Source organism: Mobula birostris, chromosome 24 (assembly GCF_030028105.1).
Source record: "Mobula birostris isolate sMobBir1 chromosome 24, sMobBir1.hap1, whole genome shotgun sequence".
In the NCBI taxonomy this organism is placed as follows: domain Eukaryota; kingdom Metazoa; phylum Chordata; class Chondrichthyes; order Myliobatiformes; family Myliobatidae; genus Mobula; species Mobula birostris.
In genome coordinates, this window is record NC_092393.1 from 52,864,984 (window position 1) to 52,880,683 (window position 15,700).

General features: G+C 39.1%; 1 protein-coding gene across 3 annotated transcripts in view; it reads left to right on the forward strand.

The window, feature by feature from the left end:
• The window catches only part of rptor (regulatory associated protein of MTOR, complex 1), a 491,598-nt gene that overhangs the window by 276,996 nt on the left and 198,902 nt on the right, over window positions 1–15,700 (forward strand). For all 3 annotated transcript variants that reach the window (XM_072241994.1, XM_072241995.1, XM_072241996.1), the window contains exons 16-17: window positions 2,067–2,258; window positions 14,256–14,396. In XM_072241994.1, the coding sequence (XP_072098095.1) occupies window positions 2,067–2,258; window positions 14,256–14,396 (333 nt within the window). The remainder of the gene's footprint in view (window positions 1–2,066; window positions 2,259–14,255; window positions 14,397–15,700) is intronic.

A 15,700-nucleotide genomic window follows, 5' to 3' on the forward strand; every position in this document is an offset into this window, starting at 1 on the left:
AAGAGAAATATTTGCAAGATTACCAAAGATATCTTCCCTGCTCTTTCTTGAACCAATGCCATGTTTCAAAGCTCAGACAGTTTAGGTTCCTGTTGTACAAGGCTGAGCCTCATCTTACCGAAACAAATGATCATTGGTAGCTGTGTGCATTCTCTTCCATGTCAGAAGTTAAAGGAGCTTGCTTTGGGCTTAAGACAATAAACCATTTTTCATCCAGAGAATAGGGAGTACTTGGGCAGTGCAGTGAAACATTTTTTTTTCCTAATGTTGACACTCCACTGCATCACTCCACTGGCAATGCACCACTCTGTCAATCTAAAATTATGCTGTGAACCTGAAGCAGTCATAACCTTCTGACCAAAGCCAATATGTGACTGATTAAGCCACATATAAAAAGTTATTCTTATAAAATATATACCACAATAGCTGTAGACCATTATGATAAATGTTAACCAAATGTACATCTTTTTCTTTCCAGTGATTTTAGTGATTTTTCTGTTTCAATCTCCAAGAGTATTTTTATGCTTTCCCAAGGCAATTTATAAGCTTTATGAAATTCTTGATCATTTCTCCAAAAAGCTTGCAAGTAAAATTTGCCCAGTAAAAATCCATTTTAAAAATAAATTATTTTGTTTGCCACCTCTTCCTTGGATCTATTTACAGCATGATGCATCCTCCATATTAATATTCAGTACACTTGCTCTTTTATCCTGCCCATTTTTGAATGAAGTATATACTTCTCGTTATGAATATCAAGAGAGAAGTTGTGTTAACTGGGCTACTTTTGAATAGCACTATTCCTGAAACTGTTACATTCATTTTACCCTCTAAGGTTTATCCATTGGAATTTTATCTAACTTAGTAAAAACACTCCCTGCATTCATAATAATCACTCTTTACACGAATATGAGCATCTGCACATTTGTCTGTTTCACCTTAAATCCAGTGAAACAAAATGACAGTGCTCCAGGTAACATGGAGATGAATCTGCATCTCATTCTCCCTGCATTTTCAAGTGCCTTTATCTCATGATTTTGCAGTATGCTTACTGTGGCTTGATTACTTCTTTTCCTACCACCGCACCTTGCTACATCAGTTGAAGCAGGGATTTGCCATGTGTCCCGTAAGGCCACTTGACCACATGTGTTGCTGAAGCTAGAGTTTGTACTTTCCATTTCCAGTTTAGTAGATACACCTCCCCAGTTTCTCAGTATGGGTTATTGGCTAATCATGTCTCCTTTAGGTTTTATTATAATTCTAGTTCTTATTACCCCAGATTAATTTTTTGTTAAAAGATAGAGGTGGACACTCTTAGCTAATTTAATTCTAAATTAGATTTGTTTCTTGCAAATACCCAGGACAAACATTTTATTTTATTTTTGGTCCTTTCAGCAGAATGACTCCCACGTTCTGCTATCTACTGCAGAGCAGTTTATAGAAATTCGAAAATGTCCTCATTCAGTGCCCCCCCATTCGGTTTTTGACTAAGATTCAAGCTTTTAGATTGTTTAATGTTATTTCCTGTACACAAGTGTAAAGGAGAATGAGATAATTGTTACTTCAGATCTGATGCAACGTTTAAAAAAAAAACACAATAAGACAAGACCATAATAAAAAAACCCTATAGATACATAGGATAGCTTAAACACATAGATTGTATGTTCATAAAGTGACGCTAGACACAAGAGTGTCTACATAAAGTGAGTCTGACAGGAAATGATAAAGACATTTTATGCACAAATGCCACATCTTTAAAGGGTGTTGAAAAGGTGTGAATATTTTGATTTTTTTCATGAACATTTTACTTAATGGTATAAAATAAAATTATTTAATATTTTTATTAAACCATCCAAAGTAGATTAATGTAAAGAACACAGGTTCTTTGTAAAAAGTTGGCTCTCCAGTTGACCCAGGTCCAATGCATTTATTTCTGATGGTCTTTGCAGTGACAGTCCTGAAGCTTTTACCTGAACGTATGGAATTCCATATAAGTTATGCAAATTGTGAAACTAATGAAATACCAGGTTTCTAGCAGTTTAGACATTTTTCCATTTTCTTTTTTGCAGGAAGCCTGTTTACAGGGTAATCTGATAGCCATCTGCCTGGAGCAGCTGAGTGATCCTCATCCTTTACTGCGACAGTGGGTTGCCATTTGTTTGGGTCGTATCTGGCAGAACTTTGATGCTGCTCGCTGGTGTGGTGTTAGGGACATTGCACATGAGAAATTGTACAGTCTTCTCTCAGATCCAATACCTGAGGTAAAAGACCCTAAACCTGTTTGCTACTTCCAGTGAGTTAAATAGCAATGCCAAAACCAGGAAATAAGTTAAATGAGGGCATAGGAGAATGAGGGGAGATTTGATTCAAGGATACAAAATTATAAGGGGTGTAGACAGGGTCAATGAGGTTGGGTGAGACTAGAACGAGAGGTCATAGGTTAAGTGTGGTTAAGTGAGAAAGGTGAAATATTTCTTCCCTCAGGGTGTTGTGAGTGTGGAATAAGCTGCCAGCAGAAGTGGTGGATGCAAGTTTGACTGCAACATTTATTTATCTGTCTATATACTGTATCTATCTGTCCATCTGTCTGTCCATCCAGTGTGGAGTCGGCACTTCCAGCCCTTTGATCCATGTCACCCCAGCACCCCCACAACCCCAGTTAATCCTAACCTATACCCAACACGCCTTTGGACTGTGGGAGGAAACCAGAGCATCTGAGGAAAACCACACATTCTACAGGAAGGACGTCCAAAGGCTCCTTACACAACAGTGCTGGAATTTAACTCTGAACTCTGCAATGCCCCAAACTGTAATGGTGCCGCATTAACAGCTACACAGCTATGGTGCCTGAAGAGAAGTTTGGAAAAGTACATGCGGGGGACTTCCGGGTCATCAAGGGAATGGCGGCGTAAGGAAAAGGTCTCTCGACAAAAAAGAAGGTAAACTGCCCCATAATCGAATTTAGACAAATACTTAATATTGCATAACTATATTAATAAAAGGGGCAAGGATGATGTCTAAGAACAAGATTAAAAAGTCCACTCCGAAGGCTGATAAACATAAAGAGACGCAGCAAGGCGACGGGCCTAGCTCCCCCACGGCAAGCCAGGACGGAGGTAATGAGGGAGAATCGGTGACTCTGTCCTTGATTCTCGGAGAGATTCGCGAGTTCCGACAAGATAACAGCAAACAGCTGGAAGATATTAAAGGAGAAATAGTAAAAACTAACTCGCGGATAGATGAAGCCGAAGCGAGGATTGTTGGAATTGAAGAGAAGCTACAAAACGCGGAGGAGGTGATAGCAGAAATGCTGAAGCTGCAAGACCAGCTCCAGTGGAAACTAATAGATCAAGAAGGCCGCTCGAGAAGGGAAAATGTGAGGATTTACGGAGTTCCCGAAGGAACTGAAGGTAAACCCGGATTGACGATTCCCTTCGTGGAGAAGCTACTTAGAGAGAACCTTGATATACCGGCCGCAAAAGACCTACAGATAGAAAGAGGTCACCGCGCATTGGCACCACAGCCTCCAGCAGGCGCCCAGCCCAGATCGATTCTGGTCAGATTTCTCAGTTACAGAACGAAGGAAGAGGTGCTTAAAAGGGCATGGCAAAAGAAAGGTTTCATGTGGAACAACTGTAAAATCAGTTTAGACCATGACTACGCACCGGGGATTCTTGCCAGATGGAAGGAATATACGGAAACACGGAGAGTCCTGAAGGAAAACAACATCAAATTCCAGACCCTGTATCCAGCTCGGCTGAGAGTCTTTTACGACGAAGGGACAAAAACTTCCGCTACGGTGGAGGAGGCAACATTGGACCTGGCGGACCGGGGACTACCTATTAAAGTTATCACCCAACCGGAGTCGCTACTGGAGAGGATTCAGCAGAAGTCGTGGCAGTTAGTGGGGCAAGGACGCTCCACTCGAACCAGAGTGTCAAACTACAAGGAAAAGCTGCAAATACTCAGACGCGAATGTACAGAGAACACAGATTAATTAAGAGAAATGACTGAAAAGAGTAAATCGGACTTAAAGGTAAAATGAAAACTGGTAACTGAAAATAAACTAGACGGAATAACTTGAATGATAGCAATATGGTCGAGACATAAATAGGAGAAAATTCTCTATGATTATTCAAACTGCTGAGGGGCCCTCTAATACAGGGTGAAGATAGAGGTTATCCCTCTGAACTGAAGCGGGTCGGTGCTCAGGCCTCACTGTGGGAAGTCGGGAAAAATTTTCAAATGTTGCACGTTCAAAAATGTCTAGGGTGTGGTTATATGTCTTGGTTTACTGTTGAGAAGGGATTGCTTACTGTTTGGTTAGAAAAGGAGAGTGTTTTTTTTTCTACTAGAGAAAAATGCAAACTGAATTGGTAAAAATAATTTCCTATAATGTTAATGGGGTTTTGAATCCAATTAAAAGAAATAGGATTATGTCTAAATTGAAAAAAGAGAGGGCACAAATAGCTTTCCTCCAGGAAACACATATGAGCCAATCTGAAAATGGAAAATTAAAAAGAATGGGCTTTAAGCATGTATTTTATTCATCATATAAATTGGGTCACAAAAGAGGGGTAGCTACTTTAATATCAAGTACTCTTAATTATGAACATATTTCAGAGACTAGAGACAAAGAAGGACGGTTCGTAAAAATCACAGGAAGAATAGAAGGTACAGAAATAACATTGCTGAATGTTTATGCTCCTCCAGGTTGTGAATGGTCATTTTATAGACACATTTTTGACCTAATGGTCAGTTCTCAAGGGGTAGTAATTTGTGGAGGGGATTTTAATATTAGATTAAATCCTATATTAGATTCTTCAAGAATAGTTACTCAGAATAAACCTCTGACTCGGAAAGTGAATTCATTGATGGAGGAGTTGGGAATTATAGATGTCTGGAGGGAATTACACCCTACTAGTAAAGATTATACATATTACTCTTTCCCTCATTCAGCCTATTCAAGAATAGACTATTTCTTTATCTTTAATACAGATAGACTCAGGATAAAAAACTGTAATATTGCAACAATTGATCTGTCGGATCATAGCCCAGTCTCTATGTCTCTAATCCTGGAAAGGAAAATGAGGAAAACACTATGGAGGCTAAACTCACATATACTCAATAACCCGAAAGTAATGGAGAGATTAAGGGGAGAAATCAAAGAATATCTAGACCTTAATGACACGGGAGAAACATCACTAGTGATCTTATGGGATACATTGAAAGCTGTACTGAGAGGGAAAATTATTTCCATTACCAATCACATGAAAAAAATCAATGCACAAAAATTAGCAGACCTTCAAGGAAAATTAAAACAACTTCAAGTTGTAGATAGCAACAAAGGTAATTCAAATCGAAAACAGGAAATTAGGAAGTTGCAAAGTGAAATTGACGATATTTATATGTTGGAAACTCAAAGAAATTTTCTTTACCTGAGACAAAAGAATTATGAAGTAGGAGGTAAATCAGCTAGATTATTAGCATACAAATTACGAAAACAACAAGCAGACAATACAATTCATAAAATAAAGAATCCAAAGACAAAGCTTGTGGAGAGTACAATAGGGAAAATTCAAGAGAGTTTTGAAACATATTATCGAGAGCTGTACTCCCAACCCTGGGCCCCCAATGAGCCCTATATAGACAGTGTATTGAATTTTTTAGATCTACCTAAACTTACAGATTTACAAAATGAAAGTTTATTAGAGCCAGTAACTGTCAAAGAACTGAACGTGGCCATCTCTAGGTTAAAGGCTGGAAAGTCCCCGGGTTCTGATGGATTTACCTCAGAGTGGTACAAGTCCCTGAAGACACATTACTGCTAACACCTTTAATTGGATCTTGTAGAGAGGAGAAACTCCACCTTCCTGGAGAGAAGCGATTATTTCAGTTATTCCTAAAGAGGGTAAAGATAAACTAGAATGTGGCAATTATCGGCCAATTAGTGTTCTTAATTTAGACTACAAACTATTTACATCTACATTAGCGCGCAGATTGGAAAAGCTTTTACCTGGCTAATCCACTTAGACCAGACTGGATTTATTTAACAAAGACAAACACAGGACAACATAAGGAGAACTCTGCACATATTAGAACAGGTTAATAAGAACGAGACAGAGACAATGGTAGTAGGATTGGACGCTGAGAAAGCTTTTGATTCGGTTAGTTGGGCATTCCTATACAGAGTGTTAGGAAGATTCGGCTTTCAAGAAAAGTTTATTAAAGTAATTCAGACTCTATATGACAGCCCTACAGCCCGAATTAAGATAAATGGGGACCTCCCTGACTCCTTCATCTTAGAGAGAGGCACGAGACAGGGATGCCCAATTTCTCCTCTCCTTTTTGCGCTATATATTGAACCGCTTGCCCAACTAATAAGACAGAGTAAAATCGTAAAAGGTATCAAGGTGGCAGGGATTGAACAGAAAGTGGCGTTATTCGCAGATGATGTTTTGGTCTATCTGAGTGAACCAGAAAAATCATTTATAGGATTGTTTACACTGTTGGGTGACTTTGGGAAAATATCAGATTATAAAATAAATGTAAAGAAAACGCAGGTTATGTCCCTAAATTATACACCATCCAAAAAATTGCAGGATACATATGATCTTAAGTGGGAAGCTAAATCATTAAAATATTTAGGAATAACCCTGCCGAAGGATCTTTCAACACTGTCACAGGTAAATTATGGGCCATTAATCTCAGAGATAAAAGCAGATATGCATAGATGGAATCTTATCCCCTAAGTTTAAATTCAAGGATAAATACTATAAAAATGAATATTCTTCCTCGGTTATTGTATCTTTTCCGTACTTTACCGGTGGAGGTGGATGATAATCAATTCAGGGAATGGGACAAATGGATTTCCCGCTTTATTTGGCAAGGAAAGAAACCTAGAATTCGATATAACACCTTACAGTTAGGGAAGGAAGGAGGAGGTATGGTTCTTCCTTGCCTGAGAAATTATTTTTATGCCTCACAGATAACCCCTCTGTTATATTGGTGTAATAGGGAATATAAGGCTAGATGGAAGGAAATAGAATTTGGATTAGTTGACAGTTTTCCTCTTCAGGCCTCAATAGCTGACAAAGGATTGATGGCCCAGTTGGAAAAATCTAAAAACGCTTGGATAAATCTTACATTAAAAGTATGGCAGAAGGTGGTTAATTCATGTGGAATTAATAACATGTTAAAACTCTTTAGATGGTGTGCATATGATACCAAATTCCTTCCCAACAGAGGAGATAAAAGATTTGAGCTATGGATAAAGAAAGGTCTTACAACCTACCTCTCATTTATAGATAAAAGAGTATTACAAAGTTTCCAAATCCTGCAGGACAAATGTGACCTAGAACATAATGACTTTTTTAGGTACCTTCAAATACAAAACTATGTTAACCAGAGTTGTAGATATACAGACCTATCAACAGTAGAATTAGAATTTTTCAAGATTCTGAATTCAGCTTGCAGTTCAATACCTAGTAGATCAGTTTCTCGATTATATAATGCACTCTCCCATGCTAAAAATGTAAATACACTGTATATTAAAGAGAAGTGGGAGAAAGAAGCGGGGTTGGTACTTTCAGAGGAGGCTTGGGAGAAAATCTGCAGCTTTCAATGGTCCCCGACTAATTCTTTGACTTGGAGAGAACATTGTTGGAAAAACATTATAAGATACTTCAAGACCCCATATCAGGAAAAAAAAAGATACAAATGCGATGTGTTGGAGAAGGTGCGGCTCCAAGGAGGCAAATCATTTTCATATTTTCTGGGATTGCCCTAAATTAAGTCTATTTTGGGAAGGTATTCATAGAACATTAGTTAAGGTACTTAGGTCCCAGATACCTCTGAACTTTGAGACGCTCTATTTGGGGCATGTATTGTTTCTTGAACAGAAGGAAGATATAAAGTTGCTGCAGGCCCTCTTAGCAGCAAGTAAGAAATCAATCACTAGAAAATGGCTAAATCCAGTACCACCTACATTAGAAGATTGGTACGAAATTATCTTGGAAATATTTAAAATGGAAAAGTTGACTTACTCCCTGAGAACTCAAAAAGAAAAATTTTATCAAATCTGGAATAAATGGATTGAATATATAACCCCAATGCGAGCAGACTTTAGATGACTCTCCTAATGATTTCTGCTGCTCTTCTCATCAACACAGTAATATTGCTAACGTAAGCACCCCTAGTCTAAATGTTTGTTTTTTTTTGTTTTCTTTTGGAAAATAGAGAATTAACACAAGTAAAGGGAAAGATTTGGGAAAGGGATAAAAAAATGAAAAAATTAAGTAAATAAGTACATAGGGATTGGATAATTATGTCTGCGGGCAGGAGCAAGCATGAACAAATTAGGATATAAACACCTACAATGGTTAATACATAGGCTTATATACAACATTTTGGACTAGTGGAAATGGTCCAGAAGGGTTATATGGAAACTATTATTACCATTTTTCTTAACAACTAATTCCATTACTTAGCCTAATAGGTTAGATTTACCACAGTACATAATTATCTATTTAAATGTTTATTTTCCTTTTATATCATCTCAATGTGTACTTAAGAATGTATAAATAATTGTAGTTTTATACATATAAAAAAATGGAAAAGGTTATATCTGTGAAAAAAGTACATGATATTTGTGAATTCCTTATCCAAATAAAAATAAAATTAAAAAAAAAAGGAAAAGTACATGCAGTTATATAGGTCCAGGTGCAGGTTGATGTGACTTGACAGAATAGCAGTATAGCACAGACTAGATGGGCCAAAGGGCCTATTTCTGTCTCTGATTGAGACTGTATCGGTATGTAAATGTCACTGACGCTATAATAACATTACGCTAACGGCTACACTACCGTGCCACCCCAACTGTACTTGTACAATGAATTATAGTTCATCATGTAATGTAATCCCATAAAATGTCCCATGAGGTTTGTCTTCTTCTGACAGAGTGTAACAAGGTGAGCTTTTAAACTATCGTGTACTTTAGGATTTTTTCTGCCAAACATTGTATGTTTTCTAAACTAAAAGTGTAAGACTGTGGTAGCAAATGCTTAACATAGCAACAGTTTGGACTGGCATAATACAATTTTTTTCTTGCTGATTTTGCTTTACTGCTTTATTATGGTGGTACACAGTTAGTAGCCATCCTGTGACATGTTGTTCTGTTTGTAAGTCCAGTGAATGTTGTTATCAGTTGATAGGATCACTGCTAGAGCAGTCTCATGTGATTAGATACACTGTCTAACAGGAATCACTGCTGATTAGCAATGGATGTCTGACTGAAGGATGCTTTCCCTTTCATCCCTTGGGATGCTCAGGCTGTGGGATAACAAAGAAAGGAAAACATTGCAATTCTAGAGAGTCTTCTATGACCTCAGGATTTCAGGCAGTGAAATATTTTCAGAGTAAAAACTTCAGTAACGTAGAGCAATAATACACTTTGTTTATGCAGCAAATTCCCACAAGCAGCAGAGATACTCACTTGGTGGCTACTTTATTAGGTACAGGAGCGGAAGCCGATGTAGTCTTCTGCTGCTGTAGCCCATCCTTTTCAAGGTTCAATGTGTTGTGCATTTGGAGATGCTCTTCTGCACACCACTGTTGTAACATGTAGCTCTTTAAGTTACTGTCACCTTCCAGTCTGCTTGAACCAGTCTGCCCATTCTTCCCTCACCTCTCTCATTGTCTACAGAACTGCTACTCACTGGACGGTTTTTGTTTCTCACACCATTCTCTGTAAACTCTATCATCGCTGATAATAAAATAAAATAACTGGACCTGGAACACATGCACTCTTATGAATCAACCACGCTTTATTTTACTTGTGCACAAGCAGAACAATATGGCCCCTGTCGCCACACTGTTCTGAAGTCTGGACAGAAAAATGCTATTGTTAGACAGAGAATTGGTTACAAGTTACAGATATTGACCATTTGGTAAATTTTGTATGTTTGATTTCCTTACAGATGTACCATTCACAGTAGAGTCAAAAGTCAATAGAAAGTACAAGCTGACAACCGATGAAACTTTAAAGTTATAAAAACCACTGTCACTTAGTTAGGTGTGTTTTGCATCCTTCTGTTATTCCTTCCTATGTTCAGGGAGCCTGCAACCAATGGCAACTCTACCAACTTAGAGGAGTACACGGCACCAGTGACTAGCTACATCAGCAAGTGCATCGATGATGTCACTGTGTCCAAGACCATCACTACACGCGCTAACCAGAAGCCATGGATGCCTGTGGAGGTGTGTGCGCTGCTGAGGACCCATGACGTTGCCTTCAGAGCAGGCGACAAGGCAGCCCTAACAACAGCGAGGTCCAAACTGTTCCAGGCCATCAGAGAGGCAAAGCGTGCACATGCACAGAGAATCCACAGCCACTTCCAGGACAGCGGCGACACGCAGCGCATGTGGAAGGGCATTCAGGACATCACCAACTACAAGACAACATCACCTGCCTGTGCTGGTGATGCCTCCCTCCCAGATGCGTTGAACAACTTCTGCACTCGTTTTGAGGTGGAAAATGACGTGGTGGTGAGGAAGACCACTCCTCCTCCCAATGAGCAGGTGCTGTGCCTTACCGTGGCCGATGTGAGGAAAACTCTACACAGGGTCAACCCACGGAAGGCTGCTGGACCAGACAATATTCCTGGCAGAGTGCTCAGAGGATGTGCAGACCAGCTGGCAGATGTTCTAACTGACATCTTCAACATCTCCCTCAGCAGCACCGTCGTTCCAACCTGCTTCAAGGCTGCCGCCATCGTCCCCATGCCAAAGAAGTCTTCAGTGTCCTGCCTCAGCGACTACGGTTCGGTTGCAGTCACATCCATCATCATGAAATGTTCCGAGAGGCTCGCCATGAGGCACATAAAGACCTGCTGCCCCCATCACTGGACCCCTGCATTTCACGTATCGTCTCAACCGCTCAACAGACGATGCTATCACCACCACCCTCCACCTGGCCCTCACCTACCTGGACAAAAAAGTCACCTACATTCGAATGCTGTTCATAGACTTCAGCTCAGTATTCAACACAATCATTCCTCAGCACCTGATTGGAAAGCTGAAACTGCTGGGCCTGAACACCTCCCTCTGCAACTGGATCCTAGACTTCCTGACTGGGAGACCTCAGTCAGTCCGGATCGGGAGCAGCATCTCCAACACCATCACACTGAGGAACGTTGTTTTGTTTTTACTGTGTACTATACCAGCAGCTTATGGTCAAAATGACAATAAACTTGACTTGACTTGACCTCATCTGCTTCTGGCAGCCCCTTCTGCGTAAAGGGAAGCTATGTTGTTCTAGTTTGGATACACAATGCCGCAGTCACCTTTACCTATCTTGTGTAGTGAGCAAGGCCCACTCCAGTCCTCTCACTTCAAAGGTCTGTCATTCGAGGAATTCGCTCATAAATCTGATATTCCTTTGGAATGTAAATGCCAGTTGTGAGCATATTTGCCTCTCAGCCACTGCAGTGCAATGAAGTATTGTCTTTTCGAAGAGATTCGAACTCCAATTGTCCTCTCACAGAAAGGTATAGCGTGGAAATGGGCCCGACTGGCTCACTGAGGCCACGTTACACTAATCCTATGTTAAGTCCAGGTTTTATTCTCAAACACGAGAAAATCTGCAGATGTTGGAAATCCAAGCAGCAAACACAAGCTCAGCAGGCCAGATAACATCTGTGGAAAAGAGTGAACAGTCTACGTTTTGGGCTGAGACCCTTCATCAGGACTGGGGGTAAAAAAAGCAAGTCAGAGCAAGAAGGAGAGGGAAGGTTTTATTCTTTCCACGTTCCAACTGACTTTCTCCAGATTCTACCACTTACTGACACACTAGGGACAATTTCCTTAGTCGGAATGGCAGCACAGCGGTTTGCGCAATGCTTTACAGCACAGGCTGTCATGTTGGGGTTTGCTTCCCACCGCTGTCTGTAAGGAACACGTACACTCTCTATGTGACCGTGTTACTTTCTTCCTGGTGCTCCGGTTTCCTTCCACATTCCAAGACGTACAGGTTAGTGTTAGTAATTTGTGGGCATGCTATGCTGGCGCTGGAAGCATGGCCCAGCACGATCCTCGCTGATTTGATTTGATATAAACGATGCATTTCACTGTATGTTTCGATGTGCTGCTTCCTTTTCACAAAAGCAGATTCAAAGATACCTCGTTCACTGTAAGGATGATTTGAGATGCCCTGAATTTGCACAAAAAAATAGTATCTCAATATAAAATCTTTGTTTACATTTCTGGGTTGAAATTAATACATATAGCATTACATACAATGAATCAAGCTTATCACAGACAGATTTCACCAACCTTTGGACCTTTAGAAAATGAGATTTGAATTATTTGTACGTGCTGACACGAGAACTCAATTTGAACCTTTCTGAACCATAAATATGTAAAGATATTCCACTGGAGGATATTAAAAATGATTAAATGCTTCTTTACAGTTGGTCACTTTGACCAGAAAACTTACCAAAGTCTATTAAAGTTTCTTGCAGAAGTAAGGATTTGATACAGATAAGCTGTACTTGTCACATGTACATTGAATCATATAGTAAAATGCATCCTTTGTGTCAAATCAAATCAGCGAGGATAGTTCTGGGCAGCCTGCAAGTTTTGTCATGCTTCCAGTGCCAAAATAGCATGCCTACAACTCACTGACCCTAACCAAACGTGTTTGAAATGTGGGAGAAATCCCATGTGGTCTAGAACATACAAACTCCTTAGAGGCAGCGGCCAGAATTAAACTCCAATATTACAGCTAGCACCGTAATGGTGTTACACTAACCACTACACGACTATGCTACCCACTAATTTGAACTCGTCCTAAGAAACCCCTTGTGAATCAGTGATTAAAATTTGGATTTATATTTTGGAATGAAATTCATGTTTCAAATAAATTAGTAGTCTACTTGTTTATTGATATTTCTCTGGTTTCTTGAATGAATTTGTTTAAACTTGTTCTCTGCTGTAGTTTAACTTTTAAAATTACTTTCTTAAGATATATTGTCAAAGGCATCCACAATCCTTAATTTTGTTCACCTACCTGACCAGACAATAGTGGTAAATGGTGTTCCATCTGGTACTTATTGACATTGTAGCATTTTGCTGGTGCTGATAGAACGTTTAGTTTTGCATTTGGCTACAGTGAGAATTGATGTTATTTCTGAGGTGTCAGTCTAATACTATAGCTACAACATTACAACTTAAGTATTCTTGCTGAAACCTTTTTTAACTATTGTGAATCTTGTGTATTTTCTACATTTGTTGTCTAGACTTATAATGTTTCTATGTATTTTTTTCTCACAGCATCATTAAATATTTACAAATTGTTCAGATGATTTGGAAAAATGAAAACTTCCATTATATTGCCTACCAAGACACATTAGGAGCATCATGTACAGTTTTAATCATCCTATTATAGGAAAGATGCTATTAATCTAGAAAAACTGAAGAAAAAAATTACCAGGATGATGCCTGGACTTGGGGGCCTAATAATGAGAGATTGCTTAGACTAGGACTTTATTGCCTGGAACGATGGAGATTGAGAAATACTCTGGTAAACGTTTGGTAAATAAGTTCATGAGGGGAAAGCACATTGTCTTTTTCTCAGCGAGAGTGTACTGAAACAAAAGAGCATGAACTTTGACCATAAGATATAGGAGCAGAATTTGGCTATTTGAGTCTGATCCGCTATTTCGTCAAGGCTGATCCATTTTCGCTCTCAGCCCCAATCTCCTAACTTCTCCCTATATCCCTTCCTGCCATGGCTAATCAAGAATCTTTCAACCTCTGCCTTAAATACACCCATTAACTTGGCCTCCACAGCTGCCTTTGGCAACGAATTCCACAGATTCACCACTCTCTGACTAAAAATTAGAGGTGAACGATTTAAAGTCAGGGACAGCTTCTTCACACAAAGGATGGTGCATATTTGGAATGAGCTGCCAGAAGTAGTGGCTACAAGCAAATTAGCAACATTTAAAAGCCATCTGGATATATACATGGATAACAGGGGTTTAAAGGGCTATGGGGTAAACGTGGGCTGGTGGGACTAGCTTGCTGGGCAGTACACTGTGCATGGATCAATTGGGCTAAAGGACTTGTTTCCCTGCTGTATGACTCTATGATTCATTGAAACAATCAGTATGAAATCCTGTGGTATTAAAGGGTAATTCTAAGATGGCAAGCTCTTAAATTTTTTTTATTTCTCAGCGCTTTCATTAACTATTTTCCAGGTGCGATGTTCTGCTGTCTTTGCCTTGGGCACATTTGTGGGCAACTCAGCGGAGAGAACTGACCATTCCACAACTATTGATCACAATGTAGCTATGATGTTAGCTCAGTTAATAAATGATGGCAGTCCTGTCGTTAGGAAGGTGGGTGTTTTAAGCCTTTTGAGTTATCTCACTGTTTCTGAGTTATTGGCTAAATTATTTCTCAGCAGATATCTCCTGTTGACCACTTCAGAAACTTGTAACACTTTGATATCAAGGATATTAACTCATGGCATTTGCTCAGGATTCCCGCCATTGTTTGCTTACAGTACGACAATTACGTGGTGTTGTTTCCATTTGATTGGGCCTTGAGACCAATAGGGCAGGAATCAAAGTATACTACCCTGAGATTCCTTTACTTGCAGGCATTCACAGTTGAACAAAGAAATACAATCGAATCAATGAAAAACTATGCACAAAGGCCAACAAGCAACCAATGTGCAAAAGAAGACAAAAAGGGTGCAAATACAAACAATAAATAAATATAAATTTTATATATTTTTTCCTATATAGAACAGTAAGTTAACCCTGGCACACCTGAGACGTACATTCCAGGAATCCAATCCTAAGTATACAAGTTCCTTTGGTTTTTGTATATTTTTTATTGTAAGATGTGATCTGTGCTTCTTTATGATGTTAAGGATATATTTGCTTATTTTACACTGATTTAGCACAATAATAAAAACATGGAAGATTATTAAACAAAAACAAACAGCACATCAGGCAGCATCTGTGGAGAGAGAAGCTGAGTTAACATTTGAGGATGACAGTCTTTATCATAACCATTGCTACTAGCTTTGATATGATTAGGTAAAACATTGTTCAATTGGACACGTGATCTTTTTGTCTTTTCTCTCCGTTTTTACGTGGTTTTTAATTGCTTTAAAAATATCCTTTGAAAGTTGCATCTTTAGGGCAGGCTATGAGGAAAGTGTTGTCTTAACCCAAAATGAGGTTATGGATAAATTGAAACATACATGATTAGGTTGTAAATTGTCAAATCTTAAAACTTAAATGCACGTTCGGAGGATCTCAAAAGTTCAACTTGATATTTCTTCATTAAAGGAGTGTCAGTTTGATTAATCTGATTACCTGTTAGATCTTTCCTTGTAAGGTTTAAAAATTGTGGACTGGTGTGGTTTCTTTTGTTTTGGAGTAAGCTAGTAAAGTATGCTTTAGAAGCTCTCTCACATAAGTTTTACAGAGATTAAAGTCTGTTTGGAGAAGATCTGGACTGTGATTTGAAAAGGCTGCACTTGAAGAGACCTAAACACGAGATTTGATTTAAATAAAAAGCAGAATGTTGAATGAACTCGGGTCAATGAGCGTCTGTAGTGGGAAAAGGTGTCAACATTTTGAGTCGAGATCCTACATCAGAACTCAATATCTTCATGCAAAAGTCTTAG